This window comes from Oncorhynchus mykiss, chromosome 28, assembly GCF_057628025.1.
Source record: "Oncorhynchus mykiss isolate SJ-2025 chromosome 28, ASM5762802v1, whole genome shotgun sequence".
Lineage (NCBI taxonomy): Eukaryota > Metazoa > Chordata > Actinopteri > Salmoniformes > Salmonidae > Oncorhynchus > Oncorhynchus mykiss.
Genome location: NC_143049.1, coordinates 8,117,668 through 8,143,359, shown reverse-complemented (window position 1 = coordinate 8,143,359; position 25,692 = coordinate 8,117,668). Strand labels below are relative to the sequence as shown.

The following is a 25,692-nucleotide window of genomic DNA, read 5'->3' as shown; positions in this document are numbered from 1 at the left end:
AAGAGTGGATTGGACTTGTTTCCGTATCACAGTGCTGTATTGTGGACAGGAAAGAAACATCAAGATTCGATAGCCTCTCAGTACATCAAAGAACTAGCACATAAAACAGGGCCAGAAAACAACTATCCCAAAAGTGTAGAAAGTGCAAACGAGCTGGCTCATATAGCTACAGATTCAAGGTCTAAAGCTGAATTTCAACTTCCACAAAGGGCGCGCGCACACACACACACACACACACACACACACACACACACACACACACACACACACACACACACGCAGTACCCTATAGCTCCCCAGAGCCAATACCCAGGGTGAAGAAGCGCTGTGCATGTCGAGGTAACCGATTCTCTGGCTATCCAACGGGCATTTATTTCCGATAGCAGTGTGTCATCGATAGACGAAGAGTAGGCTAACCCGGGGAGACACATTCACACACTGCATGCTTTTTAGAAGCTGCAACAGTGTGACCAGTGAAACCTCTACCTATAGCCACTTTATTCAGGACAAGGCCTATACGCTTCAATGTATGGTCTATTGCCTGGTATTTACTTATACTGTATGATCAAATGGAAATGACATAATATTTACCAAATAAACACAATTTTGTTTATTTCAGATTTAATGGAGAAACGATTGTGCTGAATGATCTGAAATAAGTATCCAGAAAGTATGCCTTAGTAAATCATGAAAATACCATCTGAAACCGGACTGTTAAAATGAAGTTCCCAAATACACGCAATTATAAAGCAATTGTTATGTTGCATTCGCAAATGCTATAAACAAGTATTATGATTATTATTTGTATTATTATATATATTTTATTATTTTCCAGTATGTCCTGATAAATTAAAGAAGGTTAGTAGAATGGAATCTTACGGTCACAAGTTCTGAAAATATCTGAAAACAATATAAACGTGCTTTTGCGCGAGATCAGAACTATAAAAAGAGCATTTTATATAGAAGAACCAACTTGTTTATTAAGTCTACGTTCACATATCCATGCTGTCTTTTGTGACGAACAAATAGCTACGTACCAGCCGAGTGAACCTCAGAATGCTGGCTGGAGATTAGAGGGAAACGATTCAGAACAGAAGACCATCCTCTCTTTTTCCTTACCATCGCCATGCACGGCGTTAGGATCCTAACTTTGTGACCTCTCCATCCCTCCACCCCTAACTGGGCCAGGCCACGTCATTAATCTCTGTCAATCAATACATTGATCAGATTTATCACTGAGCGCATAAATGCCAAACCATTCACTCCGTGGGAAACAAAGTTTATTTAGAAGGGGCACTTGTGTGTGGAGTGAATCAAATGTAATTGTGCATATACTGCAGTGAAGTACTAAGAGAGATATATTGTTACTTTTACATTTAAATCTCTCTCTCTCTCACTCACACACACACAGGTGCATGCCTTGAGGTCCTTATATACTCCTCACACACCACTACAGTGTGGTCTGTCTGTGAATCCCACACGACTATCATGCGCGTAACCGGCACAGTTCTAAATACACGGGGCGCGCTCACATACACACTGACACGCGGCTCAGACAGTTTTCAGTGGAAGCGCTGTTGGACAAGGGATGAGATATAGCCTACGAGCGCCTATAACACAGGACACCAACACATGTAACGTGGACGAGGACTATACTCGATATTTAACCACTTTGGATCAAGATAAATTGTTGGAACATGTTGGATTGACTGGGGAAAAATTCGTTTGGTAATATTATCGCTCCAGGAAAGGGAGAGGGAGGAGAGTGAGCGCGCTCCTCTGTCTGTTTGTGTGTGTGAGTGAAAGGAGCGAGAGAGGGAGGGGAGGGAGGTGGGATCGGGAAAGATATATTCTTTCAGCGATGGAAGTCACAATGGAAAACCTTGGCAACCTTCACGGCGTCTCGCACTCGCAGGCAGGGGACCTGATGAGCTCCTCACACGCTCGGCAGTCCTCCGCCCCTTCTCACCGGAACCTAGTTTCTCACGCGCACGGCCGGTCGGCGATGGTGTCCAGCATGGCCTCGATACTGGATGGTACCGGGGACTACCGGACAGACCCCTCGTCGCTCTCCGGCCACCTTCACCCGGCCATGAGCATGTGCGAGTCCGGGATGAGCCTGAGCAACACCTACACCACCCTGACACCTCTCCAGCACCTACCTCCCATATCCACAGTCTCCGACAAGTTCCACCACCCACACTCCCACCACCACGCAGCCGCCCAACAGCGACTCTCCGCGGGGAATGTCAGCGGGAGCTTCACGTTAATGAGGGATGACCACCGGGGGCTGGCGTCTATGGGCAACCTATACTGCCACTACCCCAAAGATATGTCCAGCATGGGCCATGGGTCCCTCTCCCCGCTGTCCAACGGCCTTGGCTCTTTGCACAACTCCCAGCAGACGCTCTCAGCTTACGGTCCAAGTGCTCACCTCTCCAATGATGCCAAGATGCTCTCCCCCGTGACAGGCTTCGAGTCCCACGCCACTATGCTATCTCGGAGCGAGGAGCACATTGCCAGGAGTTTAGGTGGCCATGGGCACGGCATGATCTCCAACCTCAACGGGATGCACCATACGCACAGCCACCTCCACTCCCAGGCCAATGGGGCAGCGATGCTGGCCGAGCGGGAGAGGCACGGCGCTGGGGCCGGTCAAGGAGGAGGGTCAGGCGGGCATGCGGAGGAGATCAACACTAAGGAGGTGGCTCTGCGGATAACAGCGGAGCTGAAGCGCTACTCCATCCCCCAGGCGATTTTCGCACAGAGGATCCTGTGTCGGTCCCAAGGAACCCTCTCAGATCTCCTGCGGAACCCCAAGCCATGGAGTAAACTCAAGTCTGGCAGGGAGACGTTCCGGAGGATGTGGAAGTGGCTCCAGGAGCCCGAGTTTCAGCGGATGTCTGCCCTTCGGTTGGCTGGTAAGATGCACCTGGTCTCACTGCCTATGTCGTGTGGGCTTCGTATTGAACAGTCAATCGTAACCAATTGACGTTTTGCGCTTATTAAAAGCATACGTTCTCGCTTTTGTCAAATTCGCTCTATTTAAATAGCTATCTGTATAGGCTTATATAATACATTTGCTATTCTATACAAAGCACTTGTTTTATGCTAAAGACTTAAACGAACTTTATCAGACAAAACCTCAACTTCCAAACGATTCAGCACCATGGACAGCGGTCAGTGTAAAACGGTTGCGAGCAAAGCTACTTATGAGACTCTGGGTATATTATGTCCACAAGGTCCTCGAGATAGGGGGAATGTGTGCTCTCTAACGCGCCGTGTGTGTGTGTGTCTAAAACATGTCACCCTGTCCATCGTGGGTCTCTCTAGTGAATCTCATATGTTCCAAACATGTAACTCACTGAGACCAAGACACTGACATTGTTGCTTTGAATCAAGATGTTTCTCTGCTCTATCTTGACTTGTTTATTGAAAATATCACTCGCTCTCATGGGTCCCGTGTGCTCCACCAGCTTGAACATGGAGGCACATAAACTAGTGCGCGGGAGGAGAGCGCGTCAGCGGCGCGTGACCTCTGGCTGCTGATCAATACGCGACGTCCCACTCTACCCTTTAAAATGTGGCACCCGAATCAATATTCGAATCCGACCTGAAAGACAGCCAACCACACGGCCGCGCCGGCTTTTCATTTAGACCCTTAACGGTCTAAAATTAGACTACATATGGGTTGTCAGTCTACAACTGGCTTCCCTCTGCTTCTATGACGCGGGTTTTAGTTCATGCCATATCTAAAATGCTATGGCATGCTATGCTATCCCTTGGGCATAGAAACACATATACTACTCAAGTAAAATACAAAGTATTTTCGTTCAAAGGACATTTCTTGCTTTTGGCAATACTAGTAGGCATACAGGCCCTCCAGCCAACCCTAAATCATCGAAATAAAGGCCACAAACGCGTCCATTTTATTTTTTTAGATTTTCTCTCTGCAGTTAATTGGTTTGATTAATTTATCAGATTCTGGTTTTACATTTTAATCACTGTCCAATTAATAGTTTAAAAACAAGAGACATTCGAAATGAGTGTAAGACAAAAAATACAATAATTTAATCAATCCACATTTATAGGGAAAGTTGTTTTACCAAATGGTTGTCGTATTTCAGAGAAGATGTATGTGGGATGTTTTGAGGCAATAACCTTTATGTTCGGTCCACACCAATGACTAAAAGGGCTTCCCCTATCGTCCTCATCCTATATAATTTCAGAAATAGTCCAGACATCATATTTAAGAAATTACTAGGAATGTCCGTTTATGGCCAATGCTTTAATATTTTCGAATGTCTTTTCCAATTTACTCAAAAACAGGCAGTTGAAACAACAAGACCACACAAAACGTACAGGCTATGTGATCACCTTACATCTGTGGCTTTTCACTGTTCTAATCTGTCAAATAAAAATCACTCTGACCAATGTGTAGGCGTGTGTAAATTCCCTTGTCAATAGCGGCCAGAGGGGTTGACTTTAGTGCCCCTCCCAGACCACAGTTTTCAATTAATTCAGGTACATCTGAATGGCTGGTGAGTTACAGACTCATGAAAAGTGTGTGCGTAAGCCTTTGTGCGTGTGCACGTGTGTGTATTTGTCAGCAAGCATGTGTTGAGTGGAAATGCTGATCTCACCAATCTCGCTATCATACCATACACATTTGTAAAGGCATTGAACCAACACAAAAACGTTTTGAAGCTCAGACTGGATCAGCAGGCTAGCTCAGGGGTCCGTAAGGACAGACTTTGGTAAGGTGGAGCTTCTAGCAGGTTGTTGGAGATGGTGTTGACACCGCCAGATCGTGTTCTTGTAGCATATGATTTCCCCAAGTGTTACAGTCAATAACTGATTCCTCTGCACTGTCACACTGTATACATGGTGTTGTGATCACAAGCTGCAGGTCAGACAGTGTTAGAGCTGTCTGAACTTGTACTGCCATAGACCGGATACAGGTGCAACCTTTTCCTTATAGGAAGCATATTTAATAAATAGTGAAAACGCAAGACAGAATGCTGTAGCCAGCAGCCATAATAGTGCGGAGGGCCATTCATAGTGTAGCTCTGTCCTTTCCCTGTTTGCCTGGCTTCGCAGATAGGAGATCAATAAAGCTGCTTCCAATTCCCAACCCCCACTCTCTCTTTCCTCTCTCTCTCTCCCTCGCTCTTTCTCTCTCCCCTTTTGTCTCTCCCTCCTCTGCACAAAAATGCAACCTATAATCCATTATGATTGCCATTGCCGCTAGCACTGGACTGGCTGCTTCAGTGGATTGGAAACCCACACACTGCAGGACAAAGAGTTGAGGGATAAAGCTGGAGGATAGAAGGAGAACTGTCTGATAAAATATGACAAAATAGGCAAATAATTGCGAGTAGGAATAGTTGCAAATCCATGTAGCAGTATTCTGTCTGTACATGTGAATTTGACTTTTGCCCACTGATATTAAGTTAGGATTCGGCCAATGGTGTACCGCAGTTGCCTTTGTGGTTCATTCTTTCTCTGCGACTGTGTCAGTTAGTGGTCACAAATCATGGTCCTAGAGAGCTACAAGGTTGGCATGCTTTTGCTCCAGCCTAGTTCCAACTCATATAATTGAGTAAAAAAGAGACCTGGCCAAGAAGGCAGATCTACATAGAAATAGCCCTCGCAAGACAAAGGCAGTGTTTTTGGGGGTATATAGAGCCAGTTAAGGCAGCTATCCTTGGTCCTGATGATTCAGACTGCTGTGGTTCTGAATGGACAGCTGGGAACATTTATTCAGAAGCTGGCCCCAGGTTTCTGTTTCGTGACAGTGGATGTAGACTTGGAAAGAGTGAACAACCTCATCGTACATCAGATGTTGCTTGATTATATTAATAGGGGTTCAATGCTCAGAATTGTGTTGTTGTTATTATTAGAAATGTGATCTACAGAATGGATTGATAGAGATACGTTTTTGGAATAACACTATGTATACCCTTAAGTCTCTGTGTTGTGGGGGCGCCCATACCCTAACACTGCCAGCTGGGAGAGCAGGCGTTTATTGAGGGTTGGTGAGTTTGGGCTTTGTGTCAACAGGCAGATAGAGGTAGGGTAGAGAAAGGATCAATAGAGACTTTAATAATTGATAAGAATGAGGGAGAGGGAGATGGAGGAGAGTAGAAAGAAAAGGGGAAGAGAAGAGAGAGGGAAGGATGAGTGGTGTAGCCCTTGTAACAGATTTGTTTCTGGGTAAGCAAAGTCAAATGTGTGGTTAACAACACGCAGCGTCAACCACAACCCAACATATGTGTGGTAGCTACAAACAAAAGTGTGTACAACATGCTGTTTTTACACCTGTAGGAAAATAACAAAATCACATCTCAGTCAGTAAAATAACTGGGTTACTTAAGAATGCACTGTTTAAATGTTTGTTAACTCCGACGGCATACTAATATTCAAACACTTTCTAATTGAACTTTTACTGAAACCTGAAGGTCCTTTTATGATAAAGAATATCTTGTAGAAAGGCTGCCTGGCCAAGAAGGAAGATCTACATAGAAATAACCCTCGCAAGACGAAGGCGGTGTTTTTTTAACAGGGGGATTCTAGTGTATGTAGTCAGCCATAGTAATGATCTGTTTCTGCTTATGTCAGCAAATCGACCTCAATGCAATCCAAGGTTGTGATGTCATTAGATTTGTAAAGGTTGTTATGGTTTATGGGGTATGTAATGCATCTTTATGTGGGCATGCAAGCACATTTCACTGTGTGTGTGTGCTTGTGCTTGTGTGTGGTGTGTACGTGTGTGATTGGGTTATAGAGTGTGTCTGCACTATACATTGTTCAGGCTTATCTGACTCCCTCTGAATCAGAATCGATATTCCCTCCCTCCCTCCCTCCCTCCCTCCCTCCCTCCCTCCCTCCCTCCCTCCCTCCCTCCCTCCCTCCCTCCCTCCCTCCCTCCCTCCATCCATCCATCTCTGGCACTGCACCAGCAGCGCCAACCGAGCAGATCTGTCCAACTCCTCCTCATCCCATGCCCCCCCCCCCCCCCTCTGCGTCACAGGTTCTCCCATCAATGGTCTTCCCTGCTACTACAGAACAAACACCACATGTTTAGTAACACCCTGCATGCACTGGACCACAGAGCATACCACACTACATCAATGCAGTAACCTCCATACAGTAGACTACAAACAATGCATGTAGCCTATATAAAGGCCAATAAGTACATATTTGCATGACATATACACGTCTCATATTCACATTTGGGGTTTAATAGAGAATTTGAGAATTTTAGATACAAAAATAAAATAAAAGCTAAATACTGTCCAATTACGTAGCCTAATACAATGTTGTGAAAGACTGGGTAGGATCAGTTCTATTCAGGAAAAAACGTGGACAAACACAGAATGTGAAGAGGTTGAGAAGTAAAGTAAAGCTGAGTAGATTAGGTCAATAATGTTCTGATGGAAGTCGAATGACACGCTCAGCTGTGAGGGTTCGGCTGGAAAGGCGCTGTCAAGGGTTCTTCTGTGCATAGTTCTCTCGGCAAGCGAGGCGCTGTCTGGGGTTCTGAAGAGTATTCGGTGTGCTTATGAGGTGCTGTCCGTGGTTATGCAGAGTGTTCTGTGTGCCTATGAGGCGCTGTCCGTGGTACGGAAGAGTGTTCAGAGTGCCTATGCGCGCTGTTTGTGGTAGACTGTTTGGGCGACTGGGGCCTCATTTATCAACCGTGAGTACATTTCTCACTAAATTCTGGCATACATGGAGATTCTAGAATTTTCATTTGGTGCTCAACAAATTATTGGGATTTATCAAACTGTCCCACGTTACATAAATCAGAGCCATACTATACACGGAGTATACCAAACATTACGAACACCTTCCTAATATTGAGTTGCACCATTTTCAAACTAAAAAGGCATTCCGCCTTTAGCAAGTGCCAAACACTGGCCGCGAGCATGCTTGGCTATTAAATGAGCTATGGGTAAGAGCATCTGCTAAACGACTAAAATGTAGGCCTAAATGTAGAAGAAACACATTAGGCGACATGGTGCTATGTGATCTCCTTACCAACGGCAAATGCACCTGTTTTATCATTAGGCCTATGTTTGAATGTTTTTATTACCCTCCCAATTATTATAATTCCCGTTCATCAATCATCTCCATTTCCCTCAAAATAACAATATTTGCTTGCAAAAAAATTGATGGACCACTAGAAGTTGTACAAGCATACACATGGCCTGAGAAATGCACACTTTTGCGTCAAGTTCACATTTTATAAATACCAATCTTTATGCGAAAACTGGCGCACGCAAGGTTTAGTCTTTTTTGTGCGCTCGCACCTTTGAGCGTTGTCCATAGTTCTGGGTAAAAGTTCTGTCGGCTGGCGAGGCGTTGTTTGTGGTTCTGAACCGAGTTAGCATCAAAGGACAACAGCATTCGTATTTGCATTCTCATTGGAGCTTGTAGACTTCATTAGAAAGCACAGGATTTAATCCAAAATAAATAAATGAAGTGATTAATCGAAATAAAACCATTTTCTATTTAGTGGCAACATTATACCCCTTCAAAAACTGGCAAGCTGACTTAGCCAGTCCATATTCCCCAAATTCCCCATTTCAGTTTTGTAAACCCTGCAGTGCAATCACTAGGCTACTTGAAACTTGAAACCTGTGTGTGTGTGTGTTAATATCTTCAGTGGGGTTGACACCTTCTCTCAGGTTTAGAATGTACAATCATAACACTTAATTCACACAACTTCAATTAAATGCAATCGAAGACGAAAACAAAATACAACGGCAACAGCAACATTGCTTTCGCATAATATAACCGGTTTAAGGATTCAATTATTCGACTAAAATGTACAAAAAATAACTGGAACAACTATGATGTAAATACTTCAATCCTGCATGATAGGATTAATCCATACAATTTCTAAGTGTATTTTTAAAGACACGAATCCGCATAGTCACGTCAGTAACTTTTCCCTCTTTTCATGAACATTTGTATGAATAAATGCGCATAACCGATTTCTCTGTTTCACTAATTTTATTCATTTATGATTTTTTTCCCCTCCAAATTATTATTATTTAAACGTTTTCCATAATTTGGAGAAAAAACAAAATAATTATCGGGGTTCTAAAATTCTTATTTGAACCCAATAGCCAAATAAATTTAGCATTAAGAGCCCGTGACCTATATGCAATATATTTAGGCATATTCTTTTCAAACCCATAGCTTATAAACACCATACGAATAAACTGCTTTGAACAAATCTCGTGTGCGCAATAGGATAGCTTTTAAATTCCACAACAAATAAACAGCAGACCAAACTATTCAGAAACCGTATTGTCCTATCGAATAAACAACAGAAGTGTCTATTTTCCTTTATAAGCAGGGAATACTATGCCTATACCAAATGGCTACAGGAAATAGGCTCTTTAAATTGTGAATATATTTAGAATGATTGTGAATAATTTTTCCAAACATGCATTATTATAGTTTGCAAAAACATCTGCATTGAATAGCCAATGTTGGCTAAAATGTGAACGTATGGTGGTGTAGCAAGTACAAGATAATTCAATTGCAATAATGCTTGGCTTGTAGACTTCATTAGAAAGCACAGGATTTCATAAAAATTAACGAAATGATTCATCGAAATCAAACCATTTTCTATTAATTACGGCAGCTTCTAATGTAAAATCTTTTGACGGCTGTACAGTTGCTGTTGCATGTCTTTGTGGAAATCCAACCGTTGAATTTACAGCAATATATGGGCTCTAATCAAGACAACCAATGAGCGTAGATCCCAGAGGTGTGACCGACAGTGATTGATTGACATAAACTGTTTCTCGCCTGCAGTAGTCCGGCCGGTAAGGGAGAGGGCTCATCTCACCGCACGCAAAACGCGATCACGTCATTCCGCCCCTGCCTCGGTCCCAGGCACGCCCAGGCTCAGGGGCACACCACTATAGCAGCATGGTGCGGTCAGTTATGAAACACACACACACACACACACACACACACACACACACACACACACACACACACACACACACACACACACACACACACACACACACACACACACACACACATACAGAGAGAGAGCAAGAGAGAGACACACACTTACTGTAAAGGGCGACTGAACTTCCTGATTTGGCCTTGTTTTAGAGTTGGTTCATTATGAAATGGTTGTGGCTATGACTGAATTCAAACCTAGGCTGGTTTCAGGGTGTGGTTTGATGTGGGTGTCTCCAATTAGCTTCAGCTGGCTGGTGTGTGACTGTGACAAATATATATAAATATATATTTTTAATTGCATTTATTAAAACAACAACAATACAATACAAAGACTATGCAAATGGCCTCTCCCATGAGCGGGTGCTCTGGTCAGTGGGTGCACTTGCTCCCACCCACCCCGAGAAGCCTGCAGAGCGAAGCCCCTGACCCAAAGCCCAAAGGGATTTTCCAAGGGCGGGAAGGACCAAGCTCTGCCTGATGGGCATGGAAGCGAGCGCACCAATAATCATCAGGACCAGCACACACACCAGTCACAGTGTGAAACCAAAACACAAAACATACATAACTAAACACAAAACATACATAACTAAACACAAAACATACATAACTAAACACATCCCTACCCTCACCCCTGATTGGAGGATCTCAAACATTTATACTGTGCATTTATCCCAACACTCGTTCATTCCAGCCACAGATCACCCCATCTTTCCCAGTAAATCGGCATTCTACCATTTCCTCTTGCAATACATCCCTCCATTCTCCCATGGTGTCTCACTAGGGACTTGAACCTCCCCATCTGCAACATTTCTGCCGAAATTGCCCCAATAATTAAAGTGTTACCAAAGAGTACAATGATATTTCCTATTTACTGACTGTGGTCCTTCAAATCCCCCAACAATACAGTTTGCATGTTCATTCACACCCTGATATTATGATCTAACAACCATTCCTTGACCTGACTCCAAAAACAAGCCATAGATGGACAGCACCAAAAGAGATGCTCTATTGATTCTGTTTCCATGTTGCAGAGTCTACACCGGTCTACTGTTTAATGCCCCATATACTGACCATTCTTTTTGTAGTGAGAATTTTATCAAATGGCTTAAGTTGAAAAGAACAGTGGCAAAGTTGGTTTGACTTTTGGATAGCCGATCTCCGGGGCTCGTTAGGGCCCTTCAATAAATTGCACAGAAAGTTTTCACATCCCATGACTTTTTCCACATTTTGTTGTGTTATAAGTTCAGGAGTAAAAATGTGCTTAACACATAAGTTGCATGGACTCACTCTGTGGGTAATAATAGTGCTTAACATGATTTCTGAAAGACTATGTCACCTCTGTACCCCACACATACATCCTGTTTGCAACAAGGCACTGCAGTAATACTGCACACAAATTGTCCAAGCAATTCACATTTATTCCTTAATACAAACTGTTATGTTTGGAGCTAATCCAATAAAACCCATTACTGATTACCACATTTTAATGGATGGGGGTGGCTGCATCACATTATGGGTGTGCTTGTAATTCTTAAGAACTGGGGACGTTTTCAGCATTAAAAAAATGATGGAATGGAGCTAAGCACAGGAAAAATCCAAGAGGAAAACCTGGTTCAGTCTGCTTTCCACCAGACACGGTGAGACGAATCCACCTTTCAGCAGAACAATAACCTAAAACACAAGGCCAAATCTACTTACAGTGCCTTGCGAAAGTATTCGGCCCCCTTGAACTTTGCGACCTTTTGCCACATTTCAGGCTTCCAACATAAAGATATAAAACTGTATTTTTTTGTGAAGAATCAACAACAAGTGGGGCACAATCATGAAGTGGAACGACATTTATTGGATATTTCAAACTTTTTTAACAAATCCAAAACTGAAAAATTGGGCGTGCAAAATTATTCAGCCCCCTTAAGTTAATACTTTGTAGCGCCACCTTTTGCTGCGATTACAGCTGTAAGTCACTTGGGGTATGTCTCTATCAGTTTTGCACATCGAGAGACTGCAATTTTTTCCCATTCCTCCTTGCAAAACAGCTCGAGCTCAGTGAGGTTGGATGGAGAGCATTTGTGAACAGCAGTTTTCAGTTCTTTCCACAGATTCTCGATTGGATTCAGGTCTGGACTTTGACTTAGCCATTCTAACACCTGGATATGTTTATTTTTGAACCATTCCATTGCAGATTTTGCTTTATGTGTTGGATCATTGTCTTGTTGGAAGACAAATCTCCGTCCCAGTCTCAGGTCTTTTGCAGACTCCATCAGCTTTTCTTCCAGAATGGTCCTGTATTTGGCTCCATCCATCTTCCCATCAATTTTAACCATCTTCCCTGTCCCTGGTGAAGAAAAGCATCCCTCTAAGACTCACTAAGCACACATGCTTTGTTTGTAAATGATGTCTGAATGCGTGTGCCCCTGTCTATCTGTAATTTTAAAAACAAGAAAATGGTGGAATCTGGTTTGCTTAATATAAGGACTTTGATATGATTTATTATTTTACTTTTACTTTTGATACCTAAGTACATTTTAGCAATTACATTTACTTTTGATACTTAAAGCATATTTTAAACCAAATACTTTTAGACTTTTACTCAAGTATAATTTTACTGGGTAACTTTGACTTTTACTTGACTTTTTCTAATAAGGTATCTTTACTTTTACTCAAGTATGACAGTTGGGTACTTTTTCCACCACTGCTGCTTATACATAATCACTTGCTCACCAACGTTTCGGTCAATATTTTTGCAGTTTGCACATGCCTTTTTGGATCTTCTTTCAGGCCTATTATTCAAATGTTTAAGATGAGCTTACAATTTATACAATTGCTATTGTATAAACCTATACAAATCGAGTTACTCTCTCCAAAACTGTGCTCGGAACATGGAGGGTTTTTATTTCACAAACACATCGATATTTGCATGTTTTTTTTATGTAGGCCTACCCTTGGGACTCCTGCAGCCTAAATTACAGTATGTCCCTCATATGATACCAAGCCCAAAGGAAATCCCTATAAGGAAACCATCTCTCAATGCCCTAAGCCCTATGTTACTATCTTACACTCTGAGCCCTGGATAACTAGGCCCCATCTACCTCTCACATCTCTGTCATATCCTGCACACTGTCAAGAGTTATAGCTCACAGTAAGAAAGTACAATTCGACCAACTACCTGCTACCCTTTTCATCTTTAAAGGGTAAGAAGCTTGAGTTTTTACTCACCAATTTAACAACACAGTGTGGTCAAAGACTTAGTAACTTAGGTGTAGTCACGATCTGGTTACCTATAAGTACAAACACACTTATGTTTTGGGGTTGTTACGTATTTATTCACTTATTTCCATATAACTTCTAAACAATGCACTATTTCTCAACTACATATAGAGGATCTATTCTGCGCTACCGAGTTTGTATGCTAGCCTGGAAGCTAGCTCAAGCTGGTTAATGTTAGCCACACCTCACGCTATTCAAGACTTTGTGGATGTGTTATCTAGTGGAAACCCATTGGCATGGCAGGCTCTGATGCTTTCTTGCCGTGGGCTCAAAACGAAAGAGAAAATCATATCTGCTTGATCTAATTGCATGTTTTCTGTGAAGTTTTCTGTGAAGGCTGTGGGAGTTTTTTAACATTTCCCACCTTGGCTCATCGCTAGCGCGCTAGCTAACTGATATCTGAAATCTATCTATGTTGGATTTCGGCCCAGTGAAGCACCCACCTCCCCCTTGCTTTGGGAGCAAACTCAGACTGCACTATTTTGAAAGTTTTATACCATCGGATGGTCTCTGCTTGCTCTTTGCTTTTAATCTGCGGTTATGTTTTAGTTGTTTTAGTTGTGTTCTAGCAGGTCTCCAGTAGTTGGGCTCTATGTTGCCTACCATAACCATGGTGGTTGGCTAGGGTAGCTAGGCGAATAGCTAGTTGGCTAAATAGCTAACATGAGCTGGCTAGCCAGTTTGCTGGCTAAGATAACTATAGCTAACAATCTTTGATAACTGGTTGGATAGCGTTATGTATTTCCAAAACTTTGGATTACTTTAATGTAGCTGTGAGCTAGATGTTGATAGCAGCTGGCTGACTCATTCAGTGCTAATGTATCATTAGCAGGCTAGTAACCTTGTAGGTTGATTTGTAACAATAATACATTCATTAAATATTTGCTTGTAAATTGGCTGAAAATTAAATTGAAACCAGTAATCATGAGTGCAAACGATTTGGTTTCATTAGAAGTTTTAAATTTGAAGTTATTTCTGCTGGAGTTTACATTAACAGGGAGTAGGCTGGCTTGCAGGGTCCTCCATATTACATCACACCCCGGAAAAACATTTTCCGACATGACCTCTGTATTTTTCGGAATTCTGATCAGTTTTATGTAATAACTCAAAAAATAGAAAAGTGAGGTATTACTTTGCATTGGGATTTATGATGTGTATACTAATGCAAATCCAAATGTTACATCTGGTTACGTTTATGTTACCTACCCTTTAAGTGTGTGACATCACGTGTACATGTAAAGGTGATGATTATGATGAGTAAAGGAGGCCAAACTTTCTTTCTTTTGCTATTTTCACAAACAAATTATAATGCATTGGTAGGGAAGAGTATGTCTTCAGTGTGGGTCTTTATGGATATATAAAATAAGTTATTTGAATGTCCTGGTAACCCTGGAGTTTAATTTTCGGGCTGGTTAGAACAGATTCTAATAACCCATTGGCAGTCATACCAAAACTAAAAGCAGAGAGCACCTTTGAATGGAATTGAAAGTTACAGATCGTGGTTTGAATGGGGCATGATTAAGTTGGGTTGATTAGAATTAGGCCTAACCCGAGAGATGTAAGTATCTCTGGATAACATAGCCTGCATCTGTAGGGCCAATATAATAATATGTAATCCTCCCAGTCCTTTGTTTGTTTTAGTAATATTAACATGATATGTTAAAATATGAATATTGAATTCAAACATAAAATATTATATTGACCATTATAAGTATGTGTTAACTTATTCTACAGAAGATTTCCAATGTAGGCCTACATTGCACCCTGGGGTCTGCCGCCCAAGTGTTTGCGATGTTATTGGTTGAGCTAATGGGAGAGAAAGGAAGGGGAGAGTGGTGTTGGCATTGTAAAATGGCCGGTAGCAGCAGTTGTTTGAAAACAGGCATTACGTATTGAAGTATCAGTATATTAGCACTAGTATTCAGTCATTACATTAGTCAGTATTGAGTTGGGTTGGAACGTCACTTAGAAAGCCTGGGGAGAGCTTGGCAAGGCCGAGCCTGAACGAATTGAATAAACGTTCCATGGAATGGTTTTGAAGCGTAGATCAATCAATATGGGGACTATCAATCTGAGGACAAATGAAAACAATTGAGAACAACAAGGGGAGCTAACAGATGAAGCAGACTGGAGTGGATGGACTTCTGCTGCTTTGCTTTTAGGGGGGAAAGGGTGAGGAAAGGGAGGAAAGGGGAACACTATAGAGTTGAAATGTGAAGTGTGACGTGTATGTGTGGGTCCGTCAGCAGTTGTTAATGCCAAACTGAAGACTTGGAGAGACACAATTAGTTAAGTAATTACTAACCTATAGGGCTGCGGAGAACAAACAAACCTGAGAGATATTGTCCAGTGCATTCGGAAAGTATTCAGACCCCTTCACTTTTTCCACATTTTGTTATGTTACAGCATTATTCTAAAATTGATTTAAAAAGTAATATTATTTCATCAATCTACACACAATACATGATAATGACAAATTGAAAACACGTTTTTTTTATTTATTTTTATTTTTATACCAATGTATTAAAATAAAAAATAGAAATAACCTTATTTACATAAGTATTCATACCCTATGCTATGAGACTCGAAATTGAGCTCGGGTGCATCCTATTTCCAGTGATCATCCTTGAGATGTTTCTACAACTTGATTGGAGTCCACCTGTGGTAAATTCAGTTAATTAGACATGATTTGGAAAGGCACACACATGTCTATATAAGGTCCCACAGTTGACAGTGCATGTCAGAGCAAAAACTAAGCCATGAGGTTGAAGGAATTGTCTGTAGAGCTTCGAGACAGGATTGTGTCGAAGCACAAATCTGGGGAAGGGTACCAAAAAATGTCTGCAGCATTGAAGGTCCCCAAGAACACAGTGGCCTCCATCATTCTTAAATGGAAGAAGTTTGGAACCACTAGGACTCTTTCTACAGCTGAGCAATCAGGGGAGAAGGGCCTTGGAGGTGACCAAGAACCCAATGGTCACACAGACTGAGCTCCAGAGTTCCTCTGTGGAGATGGGAGAACTTTCCAGCAGGATAAACATCTATGCAGCACTCCACCAATCAGGCCTTTATTGTAAAGTGGCCAGACGGAAGCCATTCCTAAGTAAAAGGCACATGACAGGACGCTTAGAGTTTGCCAAAAGACACCTAAAGGACTCTCAGACCATGACAAACAATATTCTCTGGTCTGATGAAAGTAAGATTGAACTCTTTGGCCTGAATGCCAATCGTGACGATTACGGTGACTACAGTGAAGCATGGTGGTGACAGCATCATGCGGTGGGGATGTTTTTCAGCGGCAGGGACTGGGAAACTTGTCAGGATCAAGGGAAGATGAAGGGAGCAAAGTACAGAGAGATCCTTGATGAAACCTAAAGGGTTTTGTCATGTACTGTCATGTTGTGTCTTGTCTCTGTCCTTTCCCTTCACCCTGTCTCCCTCTGCTGGTCGTTGTTAGGTTACCTTTTCTCCCCCGCTTTCCCCCAGCTGTTCCTTGTCTCCTCTTGACTACCTCGTCACCCCTTCTCCCACCTGTTCCCCTTTTCCCTCTGATTAGTCCCCTATATCTCTCTCTGTTTTTGTTCCTGTCCTTGTCGGATTCTTGTTTGTTGTGTTTCATGCCTGAACCAGACTGTCGTCATGTTTGCTGTAACCTTGTCTTGTCCTGTCGGAATCTGCCGGTCCGTCTGAGCCTACCTATGTTTGGTAATTAAAGAAGCTCTGTTTAAGTTAATTCGCTTTTGGGTCCTCATTCACGCACCGTAACAGGTTTGAATACTTATGTAAATGGAATATTTCTGTTTTTGATATTTTTTAAATGCATTTGCTCAAATGTCTAAGAAACAGTATTTGCTTTGTCATTGTGGGGTATTGTGTATAGATTGATGAAAAATCTATTTAATCAATTTTAGAATAAGGTTATAATGCAACAAAATGTGAAACAAGTAAAGGGGTCTGAATTCTCCGAATGTGCTGTATATGAGATTGAATGGAAAATACATTTCAGAAAATAAATTGCAAGACATTTGGAGTAATGGTGATGTATGAGGGTTAACATGCTTTGCTTTCAGAGACAAAAACACAGACCACACACACTCACATAGCTCCCCCACAAACATAGCCTACAGTATCAGTCAGGTTGCTCAAGATCCAAGGCAATTGACTTCCGTCCAGATACCCAGGACGTTGCCACTAGGGACCCTGCCACCAGGGAAAATGGTGAGCACTATTACCACCATCAAGTAGTCCACGAGCTCCGGACCCGAGGGTTGGATGTTAAATTCCAGTGGAAGCCACGCGTTTATATATATTTTTAAATAAAAGTATTAGCCTATCCCAAACCATAACCCTTACCTTAAACATTCGGAATGAATGCCTAAATTTAACCGTCATGTTTTTTCTGGTGTAACCCTTTTTTTAAATTTATTTTGTATTTAACTTTTATTTAACCAGGTATTTAACAAGTTCTCATTTACAACTGCGAACTCGCCAAGATAAAGCAAAGCAATGCGACACAAACAACAACACAGAGTTACACATGAAATAAACAAACCTACAGTCAATAACACAATATCAACACATCTATATAATGTGTGTGCAACTTAGGTAAGATTAGGGAGGTAAGGCAATTTAATTACAATTTAGCAATGTCGTAACCCTATCCCAAACTTAACCGTTGAAATTTGACGTTTGGGAAAACTTCTGCATTTTACATATTGGACAAACTTGGACAAACGTCGGAATCTGAAGTCAAATTGGTTAAAAGGAAAAGCTGTACAGTATAGGGCTAATCACACACATCAACCGCATTACCAAATCAGTCAAATCATTCACAAACACAGACACACACGCGCGCGCGCACACACACGCGCGCACACACACACGAACATGCAGCTTTCACTGTCGACCAACCAAAGAAAGTCTGCTGCCACACCCGTTACTTTACCTGTATACACCTCAATGATTATGTTAAAAGCATTATAAATTGCTCTGATTCGTATTTTTTTTAATTAAAAGTGTTGAGATTAGTCTTCTTTTATGATCTGCAATTCATGCCACTGTCTCAGCACACACACACACGCACGCACGCACACACATTGATCAACTCCACACAGTCATATTTGTTTACTGGTGTTGTCTAAATTTGCCGTTCAGTCATCCATAATTTTCATACAGCACCTCAACATTGCAGAGATCATTACACGTACACACACTCATGCACGCAGGCGCACACACACATTGTGAGAGGAGGAAATGCATTCCTTTGTGTTGTTCCACAGCTTTTCACAAGAAGGTGATGAATTTTCAAAACTCTTAAAACTCCAAACTGGAAACACTTGTAATCCAACCAGTCTTACATTCAAAACCTTTCATTGTGCATTCATTGTGTTTGTATACATCCAAATGGCGACAGATTTTCATGCGAATATTCTAAAATCCGCATAAAAACAATATGCGCATTTTCCCACCAGAAATGTTTCTATCAGATTGACTTGTTAGGGATAAAAGACTGTGCGTTATGACCCTTGATATTAATTCATAGAATAAAACCTTGGATAATTATTGGAAAGGAGCATCAAGCTCATCACCATGCACTTTCACCACCCTGTAAAGTTCAGCATCATTCATTTAATATATAGGCTGATAAAATAGTAGTGGGAGGACCACACACATGTCATTGTGTGACTGACTCCAAAGTTATTTCGATATGATGGTTATTATATCAATAGCCTATTTGGCCATAAAAGCGTTTCCCGCCAACATTTCTCGCATAATGAACTTTACCCACACAAAAAGATCACACATTCTCTAGCTTATTTTGTTTTGACATTTGGAATGTTTCGACAAATGTTCTGTTTCCATCAGCACTGTCATTAAATGTTTTATCCGACATGTACCTACTTTACTCGCATAAAAACGTTGGATGGAAACCTGGTTACTGATCCTAAATATACGTTTACTGTGAAATATAATGAGTAGATTGGTTTAATCACCAAAACACAACACAATTATATCAATCAGTTATTCAAACAACATTTTAGATACATGTTTCAAATGCTAGAGTACTCTAAATTACACTACATTACACTATATTCACATTAGGCAATACACATGCATTACCCATTAAAATGAACTGAACATCACATTTCTATAATATGTGTGATAAAAGGTGTGATCATTGAAGACATCTTTCACAATGTAATCAAATGAAAGAAACATAATGTTTATTGAGCATTTGGCAATAGGTTCTCGTAGAAAATATCGCAGGAAATATCCTCATTGTTTCATGCACCTGGAGAAAAACCTTTTGATATGGCGAATTCAAACCTACCATACGTTTGGATTTAAATCATTGCATGCCTCATCCAAGCCTGTCATAGGTCTGGATTTAAATAATTGCATGCCTCATTCATGGCCTTGAAGGAAGGGTGGTACGCTCATGGGGATAGCAATCATACACCGTCCACTTTTATTGTAGTAATGTATTCTATTTTACTTATGTATTGTAGTGGTTCTGTCAGTCTGTCCACAACTGCTTTTCCTCCCGAGATAAACCATTTATTCTCTGGCTGTCTGTCACATGCTCGCTCAGGTTCTCTCTCCCGCCGTGAGTGGGACGCGCGCGCGTGCACAAGCCCACACACCGGTGCACATGTGCGCGCGCACACACACCGCGGGCTCGCAGATCAATACGGATCAATTGGGTGGGGAAGGGAAGCCTGATTACTGGACCACGTGTTCAGGAGAAAACCGCGGAAAATCGATCATTGCAGCTTTTAGACCAGCAGCACAGAACGGCTCAGAAACCCTAGGCATAGTATTGCACCCGACAAAGCAATAAAATACTCTCTACTCCACCGCTCCAAAAGCTACCAATGCAGCTTAAAGATGAACAAAATGCCGACCACAGCAAAGGCAAACAGTATGGTCCAGTTCCAACATATCATGGTGTAGGCGAAACTACAGTGATTACCAATAGAAATAAACTAAAAATGCAATTATCAATGACATGCAGGTTTCACTGCCAACCAACCTTTGTAGGCTAAATCGCGAAGAAAGTCTGATGCTACACCTGTTACTTTACCTGCATACCTCAGTGATAATGCGAAAAGGAAAAGCTGTATAGATTACTCTGATTCGTGATAATTCAATTAAAAGTGTTGAGATGTGTCTTCTTTCACGATCTTCAATTTATACCAAACACACGTCCTTGTCCTTGTGGGGACCAAACAATTGATTCCCATTCAAAATCCAATTTTCCCTAACCCATAACCGTAAACCTTAACCTAACCCTAAACAAACACACACACACACACACACACACATTCGTTAGTTCAGTTAAGCTGAAAAATCAGTTTCCTTGCCCCCTTCACATCCCACTCATGTCTCTCTCAAAATCACATCATGTCTACATTGGGTAATTAACTCTACACCCCTTCTCCCATCCTCAGTTTATTTTCATCTGTCTGTCCACCCATAGTGATGGGTGGACAGACCGCCCCGCCCGAATGTTTGGGAAAGATGTGGTGAAGTGGAAAAAGAGGATGATAGCAGTGCCGGGGATGTTATGTGTGATAATTATAAAGCGCTTTACACATTTTACAGTCACACAAGATGGGGACTTCAAATAGGCCTAAGGCACATCAAGGGAACTGTAGCCTACAGTTCAGATTGTTTAAATGGAAACTGAAATCTGGACACTGATTGTAGTTCTATTCTATTCTACATTGCCTTAATATTAACTCCTGCCGAATTAAGTATTACTTGCAGTAAAATGATACACTAAATGTACATTTTGACACTGGGTACAGGAGTGGACAAATATTATTTATTTATTTCAGCATCTTCAGAGAATGCAATTGCACAGTTAGGGACCATCTGCTGGGGCTCTATTTTTTACCAGCATCATAAAAGCTGATAGTATTTCAACCACATGAAATATGCATCCAAGCCTATCTAAAATATTATCCGAAACATGTTGGGTCTTTTTCACAGCTTTCTATTTATTTTAATACAACTGGTGAAACTGATGTCATTTTGAAATTTTGCACAGAAAATCATTCCCATTTTTTTTGTTATTGCATTTTCTCCCCGGTGCCTAAAGGCTTTTACTCCGCGAAAGAAGCGTGGATGACAGAGAAAACTTCACGGATGTCAACTGGATTGAAGTGTTGATTCTATTGACTTGTGCCAAGGGTTTATTTAGTCTTTTAGGGCAACGTATAATCACAGAAGAGATGCTGCATGTATCTAATTATAGACAGATGATTAACAAATGGAGAGCTTGGGACTACATGGTTCTATCTGCAAAAAGATGATTGTGAAATAACTGGCTTTAAAATTCCGAACCCTCATTGGTTTGAATGGTGTCAGCAATTTTTTCTATTGTATTCTTATCAACATGAATTTGGGTATTTAGACTACTATATAGGTAGAGACCATTGAACAGAACAAGACAATGTCAATAACTACATTTTGACAAAAATGCAGAAAGAACCTTATAATCCCAAGTTTTTTCGAAATAGCCAATAAAAATTAGTAAATTATAAGCAGAAACATGTGTAAATTAGGCAACAACAAAAAATCCTGCACTCCACGTCAACAAAACGTTCTGCTGTTTATGACTGTAGCCTACAGTGCATTTTCTATATTTGCAGGTTAGGGTCAGATTTTCCCTTTATCACATATTAGTTGGGTATTAGTTAGGTTATTAGCAATTGCGAGCAGGTGCAGGTGAACAAACGCATCACAATCCTCCCACCCTATCACTCTCACTTCTCCATCACCTAAACACCCTGTCCCTTCACTATATCAGTCATTCATTGTGTCCCTACATCCCTCTATTTCGCCAACATTCCACCTGGAAATCTATGAATTTTCATCCATCAAATCAAATCAAATCAAATTTATTTATATAGCCCTTCGTACATCAGCTGATATCTCAAAGTGCTGTACAGAAACCCAGCCTAAAACCCCAAACAGCAAGCAATGCAGGTGTAGAAGCACGGTGGCTAGGAAAAACTCCCTAGAAAGGCCAAAACCTAGGAAGAAACCTAGAGAGGAACCAGGCTATGTGGGGTGGCCAGTCCTCTTCTGGCTGTGCCGGGTGGAGATTATAACAGAACATGGCCAAGATGTTCAAATGTTCATAAATGACCAGCATGGTCGAATAATAATAAGGCAGAACAGTTGAAACTGGAGCAGCAGCACAGCCAGGTGGACTGGGGACAGCAATGAGTCATCATGTCAGGTATTCCTGGGGCATGGTCCTAGGGCTCAGGTCCTCCGAGAGAGAGAAAGAAAGAGAGAATTAGAGAGAGCATGTGTGGGATGGCCAGTCCTCTTCTGGCTGTGCCGGGTGGAGATTATAACAGAACATGGCCAAGATGTTCAAATGTTCATAAATGACCAGCATGGTCGAATAATAATAAGGCAGAACAGTTGAAACTGGAGCAGCAGCACAGCCAGGTGGACTGGGGACAGCAAGGAGTCATCATGTCAGGTAGTCCTGGGGCATGGTCCTAGGGCTCAGGTCCTCCGAGAGAGAGAAAGAGAGAAGGAGAGAATTAGAGAACGCACACTTAGATTCACACAGGACACCGAATAGGACAGGAGAAGTACTCCAGATATAACAAACTGACCCTAGCCCCCCGACACATAAACTACTGCAGCATAAATACTGGAGGCTGAGACAGGAGGGGTCAGGAGACACTGTGGCCCACTCCGAGGACACCCCCGGACAGGGCCAAACAGGAAGGATATAACCCCACCCACTTTGCCAAAGCACAGCCCCCACACCACTAGAGGGATATCTTCAACCACCAACTTACCATCCTGAGACAAGGCTGAGTATAGCCCACAAAGACCTCCGCCACGGCACAACCCAAGGGGGGGGGGGGGGCGCCAACCCAGACAGGATGACCACATCAGTGACTCAACCCACTCAGGTGACGCACCCCCTCCAGGGACGGCAAGAGAGAGCCCCAGTAAAGCCAGTGACTCAGCCCCTGTAATAGGGTTAGAGGCAGAGAATCCCAGTGGAAAGAGGGGAACCGGCCAGGCAGAGACAGCAAGGGCGGTTCGTTGCTCCAGAGCCTTTCCGTTCACCCTCCCACTCCTGGGCCAGACTACACTCAATCATATGACCCACTGAAGAGATGAGTCTTCAGTAGAGACTTAAAGGTTGAGACCGAGTTTGCGTCTCTGACATGGGTAGGCAGACCGTTCCATAAAAATGGAGCTCTATAGGAGAAAGCCCTGCCTCCAGCTGTTTGCTTAAAAATTCTAGGGACAATTAGGAGGCCTGCGTCTTGTGACCGTAGCGTACGTGTAGGTATGTACGGCAGGACCAAATCAGAGAGATAGGTAGGAGCAAGCCCATGTAATGCTTTGTAGGTTAGCAGTAAAACCTTGAAATCAGCCCTTGCTTTGACAGGAAGCCAGTGTAGAGAGGCTAGCACTGGAGTAATATGATCAAATTTTTTGGTTCTAGTCAGGATTCTAGCAGCCGTATTTAGCACTAACTGAAGTTTATTTAGTGCTTTATCCGGGTAGCCAGAAAGTAGAGCATTGCAGTAGTCTAACCTGGAAGTGACAAAAGCATGGATTAATTTTTCTGCATCATTTTTGGACAGAAAGTTTCTGATTTTTGCAATGTTACGTAGATGGAAAAAAGCTGTCCTTGAAATGGTCTTGATATGTTCTTCAAAAGAGAGATCAGGGTCCAGAGTAACGCCGAGGTCCTTCACAGTTTTATTTGAGACGACTGTACAACCATTAAGATTAATTGTCAGATTCAACAGAATATCTCTTTGTTTCTTGGGACCTAGAACAAGCATCTCTGTTTTGTCCGAGTTTAAAAGTAGAAAGTTTGCAGCCATCCACTTCCTTATGTCTGAAACACATTCTTCTAGCAAGGGCAATTTTGGGGCTTCACCATGTTTAATTGAAATGTACAGCTGTGTGTCATCCGCATAGCAGTGAAAGTTAACATTATGTTTTCGAATAACATCCCCAAGAGGTAAAATATATAGTGAAAACAATAGTGGTCCTAAAACGGAACCTTGAGGAACACCGAAATTTACAGTTGATTTGTCAGAGGACAAACCATTCACAGAGACAAACATATCTTTCCGACAGATAAGATCTAAACCAGGCCAGAACTTGTCCGTGTAGACCAATTTGGGTTTCCAATCTCTCCAAAAGAATGTGGTGATCGATGGTATCAAAAGCAGCACTAAGGTCTAGGAGCACGAGGACAGATGCAGAGCCTCGGTCCGATGCCATTAAAATGTCATTTACCACCTTCACAAGAGCCGTCTCAGTGCTATGATGGGGTCTAAAACCAGACTGAAGCATCCATCCATCCATCCATCCATCCATCCATCCATCCCACTTTACTTTATCTATCCATCCACCCCATTCTTTACACTGCCTGCATCCCTCCTTCAATATTTACTATTTTATGTAGTAGGTTCCTGTTTGAAATAGACTTTTGTATTATCAATATTACCAGTAAAATCAGGGTCAAATTCAACAGTATAGGGGGAAATACACTTGGAAAGAGCAGGAAAGACAGGAGGAAACTAAACTCTCCCCCTCTCTTCTCTCCCTCTCTTTTCCCCCTGTCTTCCCCTTCTCCAGCCTGTAAGCGGAAGGAGCAGGACCAGGGTCGTGAAAGGAACCTGGTCCCCAAGAAACAGCGGCTGGTTTTCACCGACCTGCAGCGCCGCACGCTGGCGGCTATCTTTAGGGAGAACCGCCGGCCCTCCAAGGAGATGCAGATCACCATCAGCCAGCAGCTGGGCCTGGAGCTCTCCACCGTCTCCAATTTCTTCATGAATGCACGGCGGCGCTGCCACGACCGCTGGGGGTCCACCGGAGGCGTTGAGGGGAACGAGCACGGGGGTGTGCATGGGCACGGTCACATGCACGCTCATGGGAACAACAACAACGCCGGTTCATCCACGGCGCAACCGGGTACCTCCTCTGCTACCACCTTCTCCAAGGAATGAGAGAGAAGGGAAGGGGGTGGGAGAGGATGGAGGGGTTTGGATCTAAAGCGGTGGTCTCTGACCCTGGTGTGCAGGCTTTTTGTCCAGCTCAGCTGTTTCAACTCCTGGTCTTGATGAATAGTTGATGAATTGAATCAGGTGTCTATGACCATTGGTCTGAAGGTGTTCTCTTTTTGTGAGGGATCTCACCTTTTACTCCATTTGGTTTTGTCCATCAGAAACCAAAGAGAAACCAACAGGTCTGAGAGAGGAATGGTGTATTGGTGTCCTAAATTATCCTCAGACCATTACGTTTGAGCAAATCTGTCTCTAAATCAAGCAAATCTGATTTAAAAAATAATAATAAAAAAAAAACAAGATCAGGAGTCTAAAATAGCTAAGATAAGGTAGTCCCACAGAATAGCTTTGTCTCCCT

The 25,692-nt window shown here is 42.3% G+C and overlaps 1 protein-coding gene across 1 annotated transcript; it reads left to right on the top strand.

The window, feature by feature from the left end:
• The first annotated feature begins 1,855 nt into the window (after positions 1-1,855).
• LOC110509205 (hepatocyte nuclear factor 6-like) lies at positions 1,856-25,336 on the top strand. Its single transcript, XM_021590186.3, has 2 exons — positions 1,856-2,921; positions 24,907-25,336. The coding sequence occupies exons 1-2, from the start codon at positions 1,862-1,864 to the stop codon at positions 25,275-25,277; spliced, it is 1,431 nt and encodes a 476-aa protein (XP_021445861.3). The 5' UTR covers positions 1,856-1,861; the 3' UTR covers positions 25,278-25,336.
• Positions 25,337-25,692: the final 356 nt, after the last annotated feature.